The sequence below is a fragment of the Cyanistes caeruleus genome, chromosome 5 (genome assembly GCF_971803275.1).
Source record: "Cyanistes caeruleus chromosome 5, bCyaCae1.hap1.1, whole genome shotgun sequence".
NCBI classification, from domain to species: domain Eukaryota; kingdom Metazoa; phylum Chordata; class Aves; order Passeriformes; family Paridae; genus Cyanistes; species Cyanistes caeruleus.
Window position 1 is genome coordinate 31,672,790 of NC_141705.1, and position 20,862 is coordinate 31,693,651.

The window sequence follows — 20,862 nt, forward strand, 5'->3', positions numbered from 1 at the left end:
CTTCTAAGAGTCAAAAATTTGTTCTCCGTTGCATGTATCCAGGCTTTAGCATGCATCCAGGCTGAATTTCTAGTTTTGAATCCATGTCCTTATTTTCAAAATGTTTTGCACCTGCTATATTTTTTTCACTCAACACTGTTCTCTTTATCTAAGCATTCCAGATTTCAATACTCTTTAACCTTTCACTTCTTATCTGTAACGTAACTGTAACACAACTCTAATATTTTCATCTAGCCAGAAAGGTTATTTAGAATTTGCATGGATTTTGCTCAGAAAGGTAATCTACATTATGAAAAAGGGAAAAAAAAAAAAATCAAACGAACGCAAAAAGCCCACCCTCAACCTAAACAAATATGAGAATGGGAATTTATGGCATATGTTTTACTTTCAGTTTAGCATTTAACTGTCCTTTGCATTGGTTTCTTAACATTTAGGTCTTAAAAATAGTAATGGGATGAATTGTTTTCCATGCTGTTGCTGCTGATTTTAGGTGATCATCTTTCTGGTGTCTCCCTTTTTAAAATTTGAATAAAATATGCAGGTTTGTGTAACTAAAAGTCCTAGCTTTTTGGCAGGCCTCTGCCTCCAGGTATTGAGGGGACAGTGCTTTCTTCATTACTGAAGAAAGACAGTTCAATCCTAGGAAGGCCAGGATTCTTGTAGTAGCAAACAGCATCTCACAAAAAGTCCAACTAGGAATGAGAGCTGTAAAAAAGGAATTAAGCCCTATTTTAATTTTGCACATTGCTACAAATGAATGACATGTAACCCATATATTAAGAGGAGTGTATTGGTCAATGTGTAGTGTACTTATGATTTTAATTCCTAAAGTACAAGAGCATATATCATGCACCTAATTTGCATGTTCAGGACTCTACAGAACTTTTATATGCAAGTGCAGTATCAATCATGCATGAAAATCAGGCATACAACTGGGACCATTGACTTGATTTCACACTCCTTAATATTTTTGGGATTAGGTCCTGCAATATTAGGATAGTCTAGTAAAGTGAGGTGCAGTAGAAAACTAGGAATCTTTGTAACAGTCCCCTGTCTAGACAATGCAACTGCATGTGGGAATGAGAGCTTAGGGAAAGAAAACAGGGAGAAAGCTTCCGGATGTCAGCTGGGGTGTTATTGTGGAATGCATCCAAACAAAGAGCGCGTGCCAAGGTCCCCCTGTTCAGACATAGCACCAATTACTTCACCCTGTTTCTCCAAGATTTTAATTTTGTCACAAGACTGTTTTCTCTGTGGCAATAACATACAGTTGAAAATCATGAGTCACCTTGATTCTTATTTATTTCTATAGTAGTTAATTAGCAATAGAACCTTTTATGAAGCATATGCAAAAAAAAAAAGGTAATAACAACCTACCCAGTTTCTTCCTGGCTTGGTATTATGTTCAAAGCATTAAATCATTTGTAGCATTGTTTAGAACTTTTACTTCCATTGTTTATAGGAGAAGTCCTTAACCTCTCTTGAGTTCTTTTGCATGTCTGACTATTTTTGGCATTCAGCTCAGTTACAGACCTGATGAAAGATTAGCAGCAAATCAGGTCAGATTCCAGTCCAAATACAAAGCATTCTGACTATTCTCCTACTGCTTGACAAGCCAGCAATTGAAGGAAAAAAAAGGTTTACTGAGAACAGTTTAATTTGCAATCTTTACTGTTTATTCTTCAGTAAAAATTATCCATCTTTCTTGTACACTGGCAGAGGAGAGTTAAGTGAGAGAGAGAAGACAGTAAAGAGTATAAAAAAAAATATTTTTTTTTTTTACTTTGAAAATCTCTTTCTCACCTAGAATTCAATAATATGATTTTTTTAAAAAAAATCCGTGATCTACCTGCCTGTATATTTAGGCATCTTTTAAAAGTTATATTCTATAGACTGTAAAGTACAGACTGTTCACAGTATTTTCTGCACATATTCATAGAAACTGCTGAAAAGAAATATAACTAATTTCATCTGGAGATGCTGAGGGAAAAGAGGGGGGAAGAAACCTGACAAACTACATCCTGTGTTTTTTCATTTAATTTTTGCCATCAGCTTGTGGTTTACTGCTGCCTTCTCTCTTGGAAGACTATATCATCTTCAAGAGTGATAAAAGAGTGACTGGAATACTCAAACCAAGAGAGAACCATGGAGCAATAAGACAAATTCCATGGCTTAGAGATCAGGTTGCAGTTTACTCAATTCATGAAAGAAAGTGCTATGAGCAGTGTTTGATATCCACACTCCCAAAACAGATATGGTTCCCAGACTTGTCTCTACAGCATGACCAGAGGGCATCCTCAGTCAACAAAGAATATGATCCCTGCTCATATCAAGAGCTTTCCCAAGCAGCTGCTCTTGCACTTTCTGGCCCCAGCCAGATTCTAATCAGTATAGGTCAATGACTTTCTAAGCAGGATATGGTTTCTGTAGATTAGTATTTTTGATTTCCATCACATCCAGATGTATTGAATATTATTGCTCACTAATGCTCCATTAAGAAGGAACGCAGTTCCTTTCAAAAAGCTTTGCACTGGAAATACAGACTACTTTTTTCTGTTGAAGTGTTAATTGTTATATTCACACAATTTAATGTATTCTTCCAAAAATTTTTCCTGTTCTTTGCCTCCCAGCAGCCTGCATGGCTTGAGATGAAACAGAATTAGTTAAAGCATAGCATGTTACGCCTGCCAAGTTAGTACTCTGTGTGTGTAATGTAAATTGGTATGTTGTTCGTCTGTGAATATTTTAGATTCTGCCATTATGTATAGGAGATTTTATTTCTGCTTATCTAAAAATATACTTTACCCAAAGAATGTATGATGTTCATCAGTTGCATCTGATTTTTCTAATATTATTTCTGTTTCACAGTGAAGAGGCAGCAGGATTCTATTCCAGCTTTGTACTATTCTATAAATAGAAGTTGCTGAAGTTCACAGTTTTGTTTAGTTTTTATTATGATCTCCAAAAATCAGATCTTTAAATGTACCAAGATTCAGTTGTTTGTCTTGTCTCTTAAGAATTTATTGTGAGTTGGAAGGGGGGCAGAATGGGCCATGGTTTTACACAAGGTAGAATATGAACTCTTGAGCAACTATGTGTTACACCCCTATCCAATTATTTGGACCTTAAACTGCAAGTCTTTATTACATTTCAAATCATTTCATTTCAGCCACAGCGCCCTGTGCTTTCTCATGAAAATATACACAGTGGGGGGGAACCGTAAGTATAATTCTTGTCTACTAAACCAAAACCTAAAGTTTAAGTAACAGCCAGCACATAATCAGATAATTTTTTAACTTTCCAAGTACAATTATGAAGTGATTTCACAGATTTATAGATAACTGCATGATGTAGGAAGATAGCCAAGAAAGTCCCAGAGGGCAAAGCCTTATTTGTTTAATTTTACATTCAGTGCAGCCAGACATGGCAACTTAACAGTTCTTCATTGTCTGTACTTACTGAAGAGATTTTGACTTTTTTTTATTCTCTCCATTTTTACATCTCAGCAAAATGACAATAACAGATTCAGCATTGATTCAATTGATCTGCTTTACTGTTTTATCCAGAAACAGTTCTGGATTTGAATAGAGAGAAAACAAGTAACTTGATAATGTTGATCACAGGAACACAGGCTCACACATTTTGGTGTGATTTACAAGTGCAATTCAAATATGAGATACAAGGAAAGCTTTTCTGAAAACTGCAGAACTCAAGTCTTATTTTGACAAACATTTAAAGTACTTGGAATATTTCAATACTGACTGTTAAAATGCAAGTTCAGTGCAAGATTGACTTGAGATTCGCCACCCTCCCCAGTCTTGACACCAGGCCCTACTTCAGTGACCACTGAAACCAGTTGCCAATCTTCCTTTAGCATCAGAGCACTTCAGCATATGCCCTATTATAGCATTTTTCATAAAATGTACCTAGGGTTTATTGTCTAAAAATATTTTTAAGTTTTCATTAGTCAGTTGTAGAAGGAAAAGAGAGGTTAAAATGTTACCAAATAGCTATACTACAGATACAATTAGATTTGGATATTTAATCTCTTTAAAACCAAAACTTCCTGTTGGTATTGTTGAGCGTACTGGAGCACTTAACTCAGTTTTGAAATCAATAATTGTCTCATTAATTTTTTTCAAGATAGTATATGTAGTTCATGACTAAAGTTACTGATTCATTAAATGAAAAATAGAAATATATTTAAATTGCTAACTAACCATTCTTTCTCTTGAATATGTTTTCTGTCAGTATTGTAAATGCTAGTAGAGTTTTCATACTGACAAAAGTCTTAGATTAGCATAGAGAGAATGAAATTACTACAAAGAAGTTTTTTAAATGGATTATCTAGAAATTACTAAAATTCAATTTCTCAAGTACAAAGAGTGCTCATTGGGAAGTTCTTGTTACTGTACTTGAGTAATTGGCTTGAATCCTATTGATGACACATTACATCTGCAAATCCTGTCCCCTTGGAAGCTGCATTGAATTATTTTTTGGAATATCACCATAGCTCTGCTTTCCTGGAATGATGATAAGCATAACAGAAAATATTATTGCCACTTAGTTTATTGCACAGATTGCTCTTACTCCTGCTACATAAATTACTAAAGGTAATTGCTTAAACAACCAGTCTCTTTCCATTTTGTTAGTGTAATTAAAATATAAAAAGAGACTTTTGTGGCTTGGGAAGATGACTGCCAGTGATGAGAAATTAAATTAATTTTTTCTTTTTTTTTCTTGGAACATTTTCTTATTTTCTAATCTCCAAACCAGCAATGTGAAAAATAAGTGTAGTTTATTCAAGATGACATCATTAAACTAAACCTCGCACCAGTCTGTATATAGGATTTTCAAACGGAGCTTTCAGGAGCAGGAATTTTTTAATAAAGTAAACATGTTATTTAAGTCATGAAAACTTAGCTGGAATGATAAACACATCAATGAGCAAGCTATCTTGTTTTTACTGGGGAAAGTGTAATTATGGTATTAAGGTTAAAAACTCAGTGAACTGTTTTAAGAACAAAGAATGGATACAATTACATTTTGCTTCAGTAATCTAAAATGAAAACTATATCCTTTTCCCAATTTCTGCAGTGGTACCCTGCTTCTTTTTAGACAGTCAGTTATGAGGCACAGTTGCTTAGGGAAAAAGGCCAATTCTGACTCTGCAGGACTCACAGGATTGTGTAACAATCTTCCTGTGGACTGTCAGCCCAAGAACCTTCAGTTCCCCCTAGTCAGAGTTTATTCTTTCAATTGAAAAAACTTTAATTAAAAGCTGGCAAGAACTGGAATACAATGCATTTAGTAATTGCACACCTCTTACCATTTATCCACCTTACATCCTGCAATCTGCAATTATGGCCAGGTGTAGAAGCAGGGCTCAGGGTTTGAATATTCTTTGAGTTTCCATCCATATGTCCTCTGATTTGATTCAGGCCTCTCCCTCATTCTCAGGGATAGATGGCTTATCTGTGTAGCCACTGAAGAGCCCAGGGAGGTCCCCCATCCACAATGACAGTGCATGAGAGCTGTTGTCCTGGGTACCCTTGCTTGTGCTGCTGCTGGCTTCTCAGAGCTTAAAGGTAGAACCACAGTGTTAGGTGCTGATCATGGAAGGTTACAGGGCTAGCACATCTAGACTCTCCTTTAGAAGTGCTCTGTTTGGTGACTGAACTATAAAATAACAAGAAAATGTTTAAAAAAAAAAAAAAATCTGTTTTTGAAACAACTGGTTGAGGAGCCATCAGGCTTGCCTTTAAACCCAGTCTTCAGTGTCTCATGAGCTGCCTTTCTAATGAAGGTTTTATTTACTATAAATTCCTAATCCTTAAGTCCACCAGGCAAAAAAAAGTCCTTTTTCCCTCTCTTTGCAAGTGTTTCTTCTTAATGTTTAAACCAGCTCCTTTACTTGAGCAAAAGTGCAAGGAACTCTTTCTTCTTTTTAAAATGCATCATTTGTCCTATTTAAGGTTTCAGGCTCTATATAACTATACTCCTAGGAACGAAGATGAATTGGAGCTCAGAGAGGGAGATGTCATTGATGTGATGGAAAAATGTGATGATGGATGGTTTGTGGGTATGTTTTAATTTGGCTGCTTTCTTTTTTTTTCCCCCTGACCTGTGCTGCCCTCTTTGTGTAGTGTCTTTTAATCAACTTGATTTTTGGCATGTAGTGTAATAAACATGAACCTGGCTTTATCAGGAGAAATCCCAACCAAAATCCACTGAAACTAGCGGGTGATTTTACACTTTTGTCTTTTAAAATTGATAGACACAAATTGACACACACCTCTGGATTGTTATACAGCATCATTGTCATTTGGGACACAAATGGACTGTGTATTATGCCTCTCTTTATAAATGCCAGGTAACTTAAAACCTTCTCACATGAACACATCCACAGCATTGACCACTTGTGAAACCGAAGTATTACTGAAGAAACGATGATTTCATAACCAGGCCAAGATACAGTGGCTTAATCATTTCATAAACCCTCATGCATACAGCAGCTAACTTAATCATCTGACAAGCCCCTAATATTTAAAAAATTCACATTATTTACAATTTATGTTGTTGAAATTAAATTATTTCTATGTACCAAGAATTTTAGCACAGCTTTTAATCAGGCCTAACAATTTAATCAAATATGCCTCTTTGTTTGCATTTCCCTTCCTGCAGTTACACATTCTTAAACCTCACAAATAAACTTATATAGCATAAGGAACTGTAGATCATTCTGTTTGTGCAATATTAAACATAAAAATTTTAAGGCCATGCTTACATAGTGATTTTCTGTTATTATTCCCATCTTTCATCTTTTGCTTCTAATTTCAGGAACCTCAAGAAGAACCAAATTCTTTGGTACTTTCCCTGGAAACTATGTCAAGAGGCTGTGAAATTTTTTTTTCTACTTATTTATGCTGCATCTCTGCAACACATCTGCATAAAGCTGCTAGAAAACATGCTACGCTGGCCTTCTGTTTTCTTGCTTGCAGTCTCAAATAGAGGCCATCTAGTTCATCCTCATCCCATCCCACCCGCCAAACCGTTCCAGCAGTATTACAGCAACGACCACAGTGTGAATAACTAAGCTTTTCTGAGACAAGAGGAATCATTTCAACATTTAAATACTCCCTGCTTTAAAGTCTTTTCATGTGAAACACAATAGGAGAAGCCTGATGACAGGTACACAGATGAGTTGCCATGGGGGGTAGGGGGAAAGGGGGGAAATTATTCCTGGTTTGAACATTCGTGGTACTACCATGAAGTCTGGTGGGATTTTTTTCAGCATGCATGTAATACAGAGGAAAGTTGCTGTTTACTATTTTTTAAAAAATTGATTTTACACATTCTTATTAGCTTGGCAGCATTTGTTGCTTCCACATTGCTGTGTCACGGGTTTGCCTATTGTACTGGTTTACAATGTATGACAAACTATAATATAGATTTTTTTGCCTGCACTTGTATGCTGTAACAAATGCACAGTGATTGTAAAATCTCAAGGAAGCAAAGTGAAAAATGGAAGAACTGCAAGTGTTCTGAATGGGTGCAATGGTATTGGCTAAATCTTTTGTCTTTTCCCTCATGAAAAACTGTAGTGAACATGTAGTTTTTTTCTGTTAAAAGGTAAGAAGTACAAAAGGCAGAAAGATTTGGGAAAGAGGATTTAAGGAAAAGCGAGACAATGCTGTAAGCATAGACAATAAAAACCTGCTATTGATGTCTGATATTAAATGGTTGTAATCAAAATGTTGTAATAGTAAGCACCATGAAGTATAAGAGGTTAGTGTTTTTACTTATCAGGAAATTAAAGAAGCAGGAAGATAAACAGTGTTAGTGCAAAGGGTTGTTGGGTTTTGGTTTTTTTTCTTTCCTAACATAGCCACCTGAAAAATATTCACAAGCATCATGTACTGATTTATTTCACTATATATGTGTATGTATGTTAATGAAACCCAAGTTACACATTCTTTTTAGGAATTTAGACAGAAAAAAGTCACAAGTATTAAAACTGATATATTTTAGAGGTGTTGGGTTTGGGTTTTTTGTGTGAATGAACAAGTGTTTGAAACATACATTTTCCATAAGCAAAGGTAAGCATAAATAGCAAATGAAATTAAGGCACAGAATGATAATGACTATGGCTTTATAAAAATAAAAATTCGGATTTGGTTTCTTTGGCACCTTACAGATGGCAAAAGCTTCTGCTGCATTTCTCATGGGAAAAGGATCAAAATTATCAAAATGTATGTAGTCTCTGTAGCATTTTGTATATAATTTTGCTTTTTTGTACAGAGCCATTCGGTTGTTGATTTTTAAAAGATTAAGTTTCTTATTTGCCCTCTTCACATACAGAACATTTCAATGCGTTTTTCTTTTCTTGCTCTGTTTACCATAAGCACATCTGGATAGTGCAATTCTGTAAGATAGCATTTTATGCAAAATTTTATTAATTAAAATATGGTTTACCAGCCAAATCTAAATGTACATATGTCTTTATTACGGAGAAAGGTCATTAAGGCAAAGGTAAAGAAACATCTTTGTGCAGCATACCTTTATTATTGCAGATTTCATGGCAAAAGCTTTATATTCAAAGGCTTTCAATTTTAAACTAGATCTGCATGCAGCTTTGCTGTGAGATTAATACTATCTTTGATGCCATTTATGATTGAGGACTTAAATATCTGTTGCCTGTGATATTTAAAAAGTACTGTTTCTACTCTGTATCTGATTTTAGAAAATGCAGGGTTTTCATACCTGGCTTTCAGGTAACTGACTTTGAATTCCTACAAGCAAAAGGTCTCTGTGGTTTTTTTTCCTGAATAGACTTCTAATAAATTTTGCTTGGAGTACAAAACTGTTTCCCCCATCATTTCTCCAAATACAAGTAACTTATCACTTAAGTATTGCAAAGGGCTTAACTCTTCAAGCTTATATGCAATTACACCTTGTACCTACACATACCCACCCCACACACTGTAATGAGAATGGCAAGCCATTGACATTTCAGGAGAAGATTGTAGTCTTAATCTTTCAGTTAAAAAGTAGAGAAATACTTAAATATATCCAGGTAAACCAAGCATACTCAATTAAGCTAAATATATCCAGGTAAACCAAGCATACTCAATTAAGCTAAGTCTGCTGAAATCCCAACTACAGTATTTAAGGGACAAACTAAAGGATTTATGAGTTTCCTTGGATAAGCCCCTATAAAACCATGAAGGACACCCCACACGAGTAGGGATGTTTTGTCCTAAAAGCACAGCAAGAGATGGGGGAAATTAGAGGCCAGCTAGTTTAATATCTAGGAAAATATGAAAGCGGATCAATTAAAAGCCTCAAATATTCACTTGTTTTTCTAAAAAATTATGTATCAAACCAGATTAATTTTCTCATGTCAGCATATGTAGCGTGCTTCTTGATTTCTCTTAGGATTTGCTTTTAATGCTATGAGTTGGCAGCTGGATTTGCAGAAAAGAAAAAAAGTCAGCACCAGTGCAATAAAATCAAGTCTATTGCAGAGTTGCACTACATTACAGACAAATAGGTAACATAACCACAGCATCCCTAAAAACCAGGTGATCTCAGTCCCTAGCCTGCAGCGAGTGTATTTGCTGTCGAGGCAAAGGCTTCCTAAAACAAGAAAGCCCATAACACACCAACAAGCCAGGGCGACTAATGCATGAGCAATTCAGGGTAGTGATCTATATCCCAGACTAAGCAAAGGGTCACCCTAGCAGGTCTCACATTCTGTCACCCGTGCCAAAGCAAAGCATGGTGTCATTCTGCCATGCCTGGTATTTACTAGTTGCCTTTTAAATGCTGATGTACAGAACCCGGACAGGAACACGAGGTGCTTCCTGTGCATTTGAAAACGCAGTGCATGAGCCCATGGGAAGCTGGAAACATGAAGTCAGTAGCTCTAGAAAGACCTTAGGTCATTGCTAAGTATAGTCCCTTACAGCATTAATAGTTACAGGGTGAAACCCTGCCTTGGCTCCAGTTAACAGCAAACTCCTTTGAAGTCAACAGACCTCACAGTACTGGTAATAATTTCTCTGTTAACATGAAACTAAAACTGCACAAGAAAGAAGCACTAGAACAACTGAATATCCAGTTTGGATTTGTTTTATTATATTGAAAAGTGTGAGCGCACACAGACACCAGAATCCACTTCTTTAACTGTTCCCCCAACAGAGCAAAGCAGATAGTTCTCTTTTTTTAATACTTAACTGAAAAGTTAGCTTAAAAAACCTCTTTTATCCATCACAACACCTTGTTGCAACAAGCAAATATCAATCATACGTGATTCAATACGTGAATCCATCCATTTCACAGAGCAGTGAACTGCCAGACCAACACAGTGTAAATTGCTACCTTATCCATACACAGTAAATAGGGATGCTGAATTTTATAAACCTTTCTTCTGCAGCTGTATCAATAATCAACATCATGCCATTTATTTGACTGGATGCAAAAACTGTCATTTTACTTTTATTCTCCCTGTAATGGCCAGATAAAAAAAGTTCCCAAGTCCTAGATAAAGACTGCCCAATATAATCTATTGTCCACATCCACCTAGTGAAGTCACATTCCTTTGAAAATTAAAAATATTTTTATACATATCTATGCAGAATGATAGAAATCCACTGAAACAAAATAATGAGTTAATTCCTGCTTGCACTTCCCTGAGTCAGAAACTAATTAAACCAAAGAAAGTGATACTGGTGACTGCTAGGCTCTCATTTATGGGTTTTATGTCACCTCTGAAACATAAAAAAAAATAGCAGAGGCTTCTAGTCAATATGTGGTGATGAAAGCAGGGAAGAACCTGAAAAGTCCTGCAGGTACAACTTCGAGTGCAAATGTGCTGTAAATAGTTACGTTGTGCAGCTGCACCCAGGACTCCCATCTGTTTCATTTGCATCAATGAGAATCCCATATATAGTGTATTTAGAAATATGCCTTTTGATTTTTAGATTTTGTTTCCTCAGGAGTCACAAAGGAGCAAAATTTTGTGCTAAGTTTGTTTTATACCACAAAAAAGTAGAAAACATTCTTACTAAAGTAGCTTTAACACCTATAAAAATTATCCCATACCAATTTTTTGAGCAACCTTTGTATCATGATGTCACATCTAATTACAAATCAGGACCCCAGAGGGTTCCACTGCATCAGAATGGCATTACATCACAAGTGACACGAGGGCAGGGAGTGGGGGGAAATGTTGACTGACAACACGAAATGTGTTGCTATCCTCAGTACAGACACTCACATCTCAACAATTCATGTTTCTTGCTGCCAACACAAAGAACAAACTTGGAAGCCATTATTTCATCACCCACATAAACAAATAGCAAAGTAATCCTCCTACATTTTCCATCCATCAGATAAATCAGTAAAACACTTTAAAAACATCCCAAGAATAATGTAATTATTTATTTCTACCAGTAAAGAATTACCAGAGTTACAAGCAGTGGCTCTTGATACTTCCCTCCAAAAGGAGGGGTTTCACTTCTCTGTCTCTCATAAGCCAGTTTCCCTTTGCAAGAGAGGGCCCAGTATTCGCCTGTGTCCACTTTGGGGGCCAAGCTCTAGCTCCAAGTGACTGGAAGAGTAATTTGCTATTTAACTATCTTAAAGTGTCTGGTCCTTTAAGATTGTTTTGGCCGCCTTACATTAATATAAAATGGAGTAACATTATCTCAAGATTTTCTACAAGTGCCACTTAAGGAACAAAGAAATAAACTGCACTATTAAAATAATCAAGCTTTCAGTCATTTGCATTGAGATTCTTTCCCTCACCCCTGAGTTAAGCATCCAAGTGAAACCAGCACTGCAGATGGGGAACGCTGAGGAGCCTGAACATGTCGTTCTACGTGGGTCATCACACCGCTTCTGTCGCTGTGATTTGCTAGATAAACCCCAAGCACGCAATGACCCAACTCATGCTTCCCTGGGTTAGTGTTCCAAACTGTAATGTGAAACATGTACAAATACCAGCTGGTTTAATACCCACCAGAGGCTTTTCTTACACTACCGCAGATTCATCTGTTATAGATAGGGGTTTTTTTCACTTGTAACTGGAAGTATTTGAACAGGTGAGAATGAGCCCTTCCCTCCTTTACACCATAAAAGAGGACAAATGAATGTGCCCAGTATGTCTGGGGTAGTAAAGAGCAATATTTATATGCCATAGAAGAGTTCAAGGAACTATTTATAGATTCATTTCAACTGCTCCTGCAGCCAGCCCTGAGGTACAAGACATAAAGCAGCACACAAGACAATCTGAAGCAGAAAGTATGAAAGTCATATTCCATCAAAACCACAGGGAAACACCCAGGACACACAAAAAACCCCTCTGCTAGCCACTAATCCATACTCAACATTCTGAAACAAGTGTACTCTACAAAGGGGTGCAAATTTTTTGTACCTACCACTTCAGTCAAAAGGAGTTTTAAAAAGAGTGGTGGAGGAAAGAAATTGGCCCAAACCTACATCAGCATCAGATAATAAATTCTGACCATCACAGCTTTAATTATAAAACTTCTGCAATTTAAGTAGTTACAGAAAATTGACTTTTCAATTCACATCAGTGATAAAATCTGTGCATAGGATCCTGAAATTACTGCTAACTGTCCAGACTTTCTCCATTCTTTGCAACACACACTTCCTTTGTTTATCTATTTCATTGCAGGGCCAAAAAGAGTGCAGGCTTTGAGACAAGAATCCTCAAGGCAGAAAACCTGCAACTTACTTGTACAGCAGTCATGCTAAGATGTCCTTGGTCCTTTAAGGTCTTAAACATTGTTTTAATGCAGGGGGGAAAACACCACTAAATTAAAAAAAATTGTGTCACTTATGGACATACATTCAAAGGTACATCCTGTACCTCAGATACAGTAACAGCAGATGTTTCAACCTCATCCACTCAAAAAAAAAAAACAAAACAAAACAACAACAAAAAAAACACAAAAACCAACCAAACCAACCAAAAAAAAAAAAAACAACAAAAAAACCAAAACCCTAATACACAAGATAACACACCAAAATCAGAGAAGCTGGGTGGCTATTAGTGAAGAAGGAGCAGTGTATTTGGGACATCAGAGGCAGACAAAACCAAGGAGAGCTGTTTCAGACCCTAGAAACAGGATACCTGGCCATGTTATGGAGCCAGCCTTGTCAGGCTTCTTCCTTCACCACACACATCCTGTGCTTCCATGAATTATAGCTCCCCAGGAAAGCCTTAGAAAGGTAACAATTAGTCAGACCAGACTGAAAAGAGACAAGAGTAAGATCAGCAGGGGAAGATAAAAGCAGCTACGGCAAGCCCAAAGAAATCCTTCAGGCTCTATGGGCCTGCCCACCCTGAAGGGTGTGGTTTTAAATCCAGCTGGATATTTGGCTTTCCTGGTTTTAAACCCAGCTGGATATTTGACTTTCCTGGTTTTAAGCCTAGCTGGAAAGTAAGCCGCTTGCTCAGCCTCCCCATAACCCCCCCTTACCAGTGACTTACCTTACTTTTCTCTCCTGTTCTACCACTCCTCCTCTTCCTGGCAGCTCCAGAGGCAAAAGTACTACTGAGGGAAAGGCAGACATCCATGGAATACAGAACATTTTACTACTGAAAATCACTGCAATTCTGTTTTATTCCATTCAAGCCTGACATTGTGGCTCTTGCCTTATCCAATTTTGTTGGTTTACCAAAACACCTCAGCATCTTTGCATCATTGCTGAAATCAAGAACTTCCAAAGACGAGGTCTCCTGCATCAGGCCATAAAACTAATGTTAGCTAACAGCTCCCACAGCACGTGGGCTGGAGGTGGTTAGAAGATCCTGACTTTAAATATTATGGCATTCCCTCAAGCAAGAGGACTTTAGCAAGTCCTTACTTTTAAGCTCTGAGAAGTGCTAAACAAGAAACTGCTGAAATGTAATACACAAGCAAGAGGGGGTAAAAAAATCAGTCTTAGGGAGACATTTTTTTTCATTTCTGAAGAGTTTTTTAGTTTTCAGTGTTTTTGATGTTTGGTTTGTTGGGTAGATTTTTTTTTAGCTGGAGGGATTCGGTAAGGATTGCAAGCAAAACTGCTTCCAGGTCTTTATTTCCAGAGAGATTTTTGTAGGGAGAGTTTACTCATATTTCAAAGCACCACCTGTAAACACCAGGATTTACTTTACATTGTAGAATGAGGATTACCCTTTGAAAAGCCATGGAGGAATTACACACATATTCTGGCCTGGATTTCCACAGTGGCAGCAAACTTCAAGAACAAAAATTCCCAGCTATGGTATGAGCTATATTAACTCCCCACATGCTGGTGTATAGCAATAGTGGATACCAATTTTAAGACTCTCTGTGGATATGCATGTTTGACATTTTTCACATCTACTATTTCATATACAGTTCTTACATGTTGATAGAATGGGAAATTTGTCCTGCTTAAGTTTCTGATGTTTTTATCCTTGCTGAAGTTCATAATTTTTCACAATACAGAGAGTTTTGGAAATGTTTTCTCAATTTGGTGCACTTATCCACACATTCACTGATCAGAATCAAGCAAGAAGTCCAGTCAGGACACAGTGTGAAATACATAATTAATTACTTTCATTTGGTATTTTCTTTTGCTGATAAAAAACTAATTAATGGACATGAAAAAGCTGCCAATGTCCTTTAAAAAAGCAGAAAGAGATTAATCAAGATAGTAATGGGGAAAATATTTACAGTCTCTAGCTACATTTAAGCATTCTGCTTGAGTAACTGGAGAGTGCGTCAGGACCCAAGGATCCAGCTTTGTGGCTAGCTATATTCTGAAGCTGCTAATCTCTGGCTCAGAGCCCACCTTATACTTAAAACAGAATACAATATTTGTCTTTCAGCTGTTGCTGTTTGTCATGACCCAATAAACATGGCTAACCCTTCCATAGCAACTGCTGTTAAAATGCTAAAGCCAAGCCACAAAGCGAAAGAAAAATAGATGCTGAATACAGTACTTTATGGAACATAAGATAACAAGTGTATATTAAAAGACATTCTGATGCCTGTTTCTAAGAGAAAAATACTAGAAGTTTTGGCACTTGGACTACAAGTGACTATGACCTAACATGTGATCTCACATGTGATCTCATCATTTGTTTGTGTATGGAGTCTTATCTCTTGGGAGACCACAAAATAGGTCAAGGTATTGATCTAGAGGTTTGACACATGCTTTGAAGAGACACTTGACTGCTCTGTACTTAGGGAAAAAAAATCCATATATTTTTTCAGGTTTAAGGCAGAATGAATTTTTGTTTTCCCATCTTCCTAAGCTTCCCAGATAGAGGTCTTGGGTCAGTAGACTAACACAGAACAACTGTAAATACCTGTTACCAAGCACACAAGCTCACAGACAGGGGTTGACAGAAAAACCTGTCATGTACAGCAATACAGAATGAGCCACCATGGTTCAAATCCTTATGGTCTCTTGTTGCCTATATGCCTCCAAAACACCTGCAGCCAGCCCCAGGGAAACACCAGGCACACTCTCAGTGGCATTCACACAGTTGGAGTACAGTTGCATATATTGCATATAAGCACTTTGCTATATTCCAAGAGCCCTATGCAAAAGGAGTATTTTACAGCCAAGGATAAAGGTGTGGTTAAACAGAACTGCTTAGAATGAAAACTAGCAGAAACTTCCGAAGAGGATCCAGACAGGATGAGCAGCTTTGCCTCCCGCTTTGTTTCTGTCTTTCCTAAAGGTAGTTTGTAGATAGTCATAGCAATCCCAGACTTTTATTATCTGTTATTTACAATGTAAGACATTCATAATAAGTCTAAAAATAATGATTTTTAAATTCATAGATGGAAAAAAATCTAAAATCTTAGAGCAGGAATAAAGTATAAATTGCAACCACAAAGGGATAAGCATTTTCTTTAACCAATAAATCACTGTTCTTTTCTTGACACTTCAGGTCATTTCCAGATATAACTTTCACTTACAAAAATATACTAGATGAAGGGAGAAAACATACATACACATGCATGTTTCCATAGAGAGGGACATACACTATAGACAGGATCTTCATTGACAGTTTTACCACTCTAAGAAGTTCTCACTTGTCATCTAATATTTTTTAGATAAAATGCTATTCAAAAAGCACTGCTATTGCCTCCTGCCTGATGGATTCCTGTAGTCACACAAGCTTTGCTACGGATCTATTCTTAGTCTTGAGTTTTGCAAAATTCTCTGAAATTTTTGTTACATCTAGTGCTACTGAATAGAACCAGCTCCTTCTCCAGTAGCAGCATACGTAATTCCAGTACATTCACTTGCCTATAACCTTTTATCTTCATAAGATAAGGAGCAGAAAAAGGTTAATTATAATTAACATTGAATGGACATAGCACAGCATTTTGTGCCAGTTTTAGTCCATGAATAGCATGGATACAGTAATTCATATCCCATGAATGAGACTTGAATAGAAATTACAAAATACATGTCTGAAAAGAAAGCATGCAATGTCTAAGGAACATGTATACAGGAGAAGCTGAATGGATCATGTCTGAAACACAGTTGGCCAACAGTGTCTGAGTATCTAAAATTACTGCTGTCTGCTAAATTACAATTTAACCTACTTCTTTGGAAGGCCTCGTGTTGCCTGCATCATTCTACTGCCCATTTCCCTGGTTCTAATCATCTTATTTCCTCCAGCCTCTTCTTTCCTGGGCCCTGCCATACTTGACTTGTATCATACAACCCAGCACAAGAAAAGATATATGGCTGGCTACCACTGGCATACTAACAGCATCCAGACATGTATTTTGGCCTACAGACACAAGCAGTAATAATCTGGTGGTAAATGTTTACCTTTTACACCTAAGGTTTGAAAAGAACAAGAGATAAGTGTCTTGACATCACTTGATCTCTTCACTATCCCTTTCATAAATACAAGCTTTTCTCTTGAAAAGACACAGTTGAAAGTTTCCACATAGCAATAAAAGATTACGTAGCTAAGTGCATAAAATCACACATGAAATTAAGAAATAGGACTAATTATTATAGAAATAAAAAATAGCACTTTGCCTTTAATAGAGGCAGTGCTGAGTGTCTGAAGTGGTATGTTATCGTTCCTGTAGGTACATGTCATTGCACACCTAATGAAGTATTTGGACTGTTTCCTGAATGCTGCTCTATAATATGCTTCATGAAAGAGGTTCTATAAAATTAACAACTGCTGTGCATTATTTTTTCAGGTAATGTTGAACAGCAAACACATCAGAGAGTTTTGTAACAGCCAGCTTACGTTGTTCAACAAATTATGTTAGTGCCAGCATGTTAATTTATGAAGCATACTGGACTTATCTGCTGGCACAGAGCCTTGTTAACTTCATTCCAACTTCAGTCCTTTGAAATGAGCTTATCTCATTTCCAATGCCAAAATGGGCTTTAACTTTAAACAAAAAAGGCATCAGCTTGCCAAATTTGGACATGACGTTTGACTGCAGCTATTAAAGGGAGCAGAACCACTGATGAGTAAATGAGCTGAAAAGAAGAACAACTTCTTCCTCGGTCAGCTTTAAAATTCTCCATCAGAGCTTTTACAGGCTGTCAGAACTGAAGGGCAAGCCCTTTTCCATACACAACAGGAAAACACAGCCTCTCAGAAAACATCTTAACTCACATAAAATTAATTGTGAAATTTGAGAAATGCAGCAATTAAGCACAAAATTTGAGAAATGTTTTGCAACTTTTTTGGCAGGAGCCATAATTATGAGGTGACATTACATCAGGCTCGCAATGAAACCAATAAAGGACAACAAATTTCTTTCCTAGTCATAACCATATCTAAACCCCTGCAAAATAGGCAAAATTGAAATAATATGACAAAATCAACATTTCAGAAAATGAGTTGAATAATCAGAATATTAGCAACACAGATTGCAAGTCAATATATGCATAGGTCAGTTTGCAAACACAGAGCTGCAAACATAGGGTATAGACATGAGTTTTCAGAATTAAAGTAAGCAGTAATTTTAATACTTTAATGTGACATCAGCATCTCATTCCATTTAGATTCTTTTAAAATATTTTTAATTATTTTACAAATGTCCCCAACTCCTCCCTTACATTTTTTTAAAATTAAAAAACAGGGGGAATAAAATCAGTTAAGATGAAAACCAATCACATCTATAATTAAAAAAACTTTTGAAAATAAAATCTTTTCATTTCTATTTTCAATGTGTTTCAATTTGCTTAGAATTTTATAAAACACCTCTGAAACATATCATTTCATTAAAAAAAATTACTTTCCACTTACTGGCTTGTTAATTTAGGACAGATCCTTAATGTGCACTTTAAAAGGCTTTAAGACACCTACTCCTCACTTGGTAAGTAGGACACTTCTTGAAAAAAATTGATGTTTACATCTTCCATTTTTGCAGTATTCATGGAACAAATATACCATTACCATTTATGTTTAACATTGAAAGTTAAATAATATGGGAAAAAGAAAAAAAAAAAAAAAATCAAACCAAAAACAAACAAACAAAAAAAAACCCTAAAACCCCACGCATTCTTGACTTCCCAAATCTGCATACAAAAAAAACTAAGAAAATGCTTATCAGTTTCAGTCTGCTACTCAGAATCTAAACAGCAGAGAAAAATACCAGAGTTATGTAAAAATGATAGCCAGAAGTTTAACATTAGAGGTCAGTTGACCTAAATCACTACTTCAAAGCACTTGCAAAGCTGGGGCAGGTAGGGAGGAGTTGTAGGAATGTCCTCCACCTCACATGTATTTCCAGCCTAGGAATTTCTAATGCCTGGGAGAGGGGTAAAGGACAAGAGCTCCACTCCTCCCTTCTTTTCTAGATGCATGAGAAGAATAAGAGAGGTGCTTGTCACCTAGGAAAATGAGAGAGGATTTCTGCCTTGCCAGGAAAACTTAGGGTACTGCTAATTTGTAACCAAAAGCTGGTAAATTCACCAGGATTCAAATTATTAATCATTCCTGTTCCCTAACAATGGAATTAGGGAAAACTACAATCTGTATATAATCAGTCTTATTGCCTTGGGAACTCTTTTAAAATAAGTAGTATTTCTTATAAAAAGATTTCCCATATACCCATGAGTTTTGAAACAGAAAACAGGCTGTGCAGTTTGGAACACTCTGACCTTTCGCCTCTGGACAGCCAGTTTCAGTACATGCTGTTCCACATGTGCAAGTGATTTTCAGGCTCCATTCAGCATCCTAGATTGTTGCTGTCTAAACACCACAAACAATGAAGTCCAATATAGTTTATTATGATACAGACTAAGCTCTGAAGTAAGACAGGAGGTTTAGGACTTAAAAAGTGGACTCTGGAATGTTTGGGGGTTTTTTGTTTGTTTCAGCCTGTACAGGGTTTATTCTGGTTCTGTAGCCTGAAACAGAGTACTCCATGAGTTTACAGAAGGATGAATTGGTTTTAAACATTCGCTCCTTAAAACCTTTTTCTCCAACTCTCAGTCTGCCAAGTTGTCAGGAAAACATTTTCTTCCATCAAGACAGAGACATACTGGGAGAAAAAATAAGAAAATTATGCCCAAAAACATTGTGACGTGAGGTAAGAAGAATGTCTTTTGCTTGCAACATGGAAAACAATGGCATGCCATGGGCACAGGAGTTCGATTGTCCAAAGCTAGAGAAGTGTCATGGTGTGCAATGACAGATCTGTGTACCATGCTACCATTCCAATGCCTAATCTGCAACCCCAGCTCCCAAATCTCAAAACGTTGAGTGACACAAAGGAATTTGACATAGCTTCTTCTCTCCTTCAATTTTTTGGGGAGGAAGCAGGTTGAAAATGGTTGTTGTACTCTTCCAGATTGCACTGGATAGAAAAATGACATTTGGCACAAAAATCAAATGAAATATTAATCTGGAAAGCAAAAGTCTGCTTCAAACGTTTGGATAGTCATACTGTAAACCAAAAGACTACATCATTATTCTGAGGAGGCCAGTTTAGACAAAAATTCATAACACAACCATTAAATTCAGAGGATATGTATTTGCAGGTAAGAAGAGTTGTAACACCAATGATCCTACAGTACAAAACAAGAAAATTAGTAAAAATACTTGTTTTCTAATATGGAAGCTTCAAAGACACAAGGGAAAAAAAAAAAAAGGGGGAAACAGCACATTGCTTCATGTATACAAAAATACATTTTCATAGTTACAACTATTATGAAAGAAAATATGATGCCCTAAAACCAGACAAGAAAAAAGAAAATGTTCTTTACTGAAAGGAAAGTGGATAAAATGCACTGGCTTCAATCCAGCTCAGCTGGTCATTTTGGTCTAGCATGTAAAAACAGAAGTACTCTAGGTTTTTTTTTATAAACCAAAAAAATACATACAGATACTGTGGGTGAAGGACTTTTAAAAAGCAGTCACTGAAGAGGAACTATGAAATAGCCTTATGTGACAAGCATCAAGTCAGTACTGCCTTTCAAATCTTTTTTTCTTTCCCCTCCCTAATTACCAAGATGGAAAAACAACCACAAACAAAAAAAAAACAACAACCAGCTGAATCTGGGAAAATAAAAGAAAATAAAACCAGATCTAGGAATTGCTTTCCAGAGCAACAGCACCTTGGAGAGCAAGCCACCCTTCCAGTAAACCAGGCAGAAAAAAAATCATTCTTTGAGCGAGAGCTCAGCTTCAGATATGCATATGATTTCCACGTAAACTGAGAGCAATCACTTGCCTAGAAAAAGGTTAAATCTACCCTGCCCTTACCTATATCTAGGAAGATTAGAAGGAACATATGAGCAAATTTCAGTATAGTATAGAAACATGAACAAACTTTACAGGTACTTAAGCAATCCCAA

At 36.6% G+C, this 20,862-nt stretch overlaps 1 protein-coding gene and 1 long non-coding RNA gene across 33 annotated transcripts in view; one reads left to right on the forward strand and one right to left on the reverse strand.

Annotated features, from left to right (window-relative positions):
• Positions 1 to 8,863, forward strand: part of SORBS2 (sorbin and SH3 domain containing 2) — a 183,735-nt gene extending 174,872 nt beyond the window's left edge. For all 29 annotated transcript variants that reach the window (XM_086889030.1, XM_086889037.1, XM_086889025.1 and 26 more), the window contains 3 exons: positions 3,170 to 3,219; positions 5,976 to 6,082; positions 6,841 to 8,863. In XM_086889030.1, coding sequence (XP_086745156.1) covers positions 3,170 to 3,219; positions 5,976 to 6,082; positions 6,841 to 6,902 — 219 coding nt within the window. In that variant the 3' untranslated portion in view covers positions 6,903 to 8,863. The remainder of the gene's footprint in view (positions 1 to 3,169; positions 3,220 to 5,975; positions 6,083 to 6,840) is intronic.
• The window catches only part of LOC147653021 (uncharacterized), an 84,705-nt gene that overhangs the window by 30,464 nt on the left and 33,379 nt on the right, over positions 1 to 20,862 (reverse strand). The window lies entirely within an intron of this gene.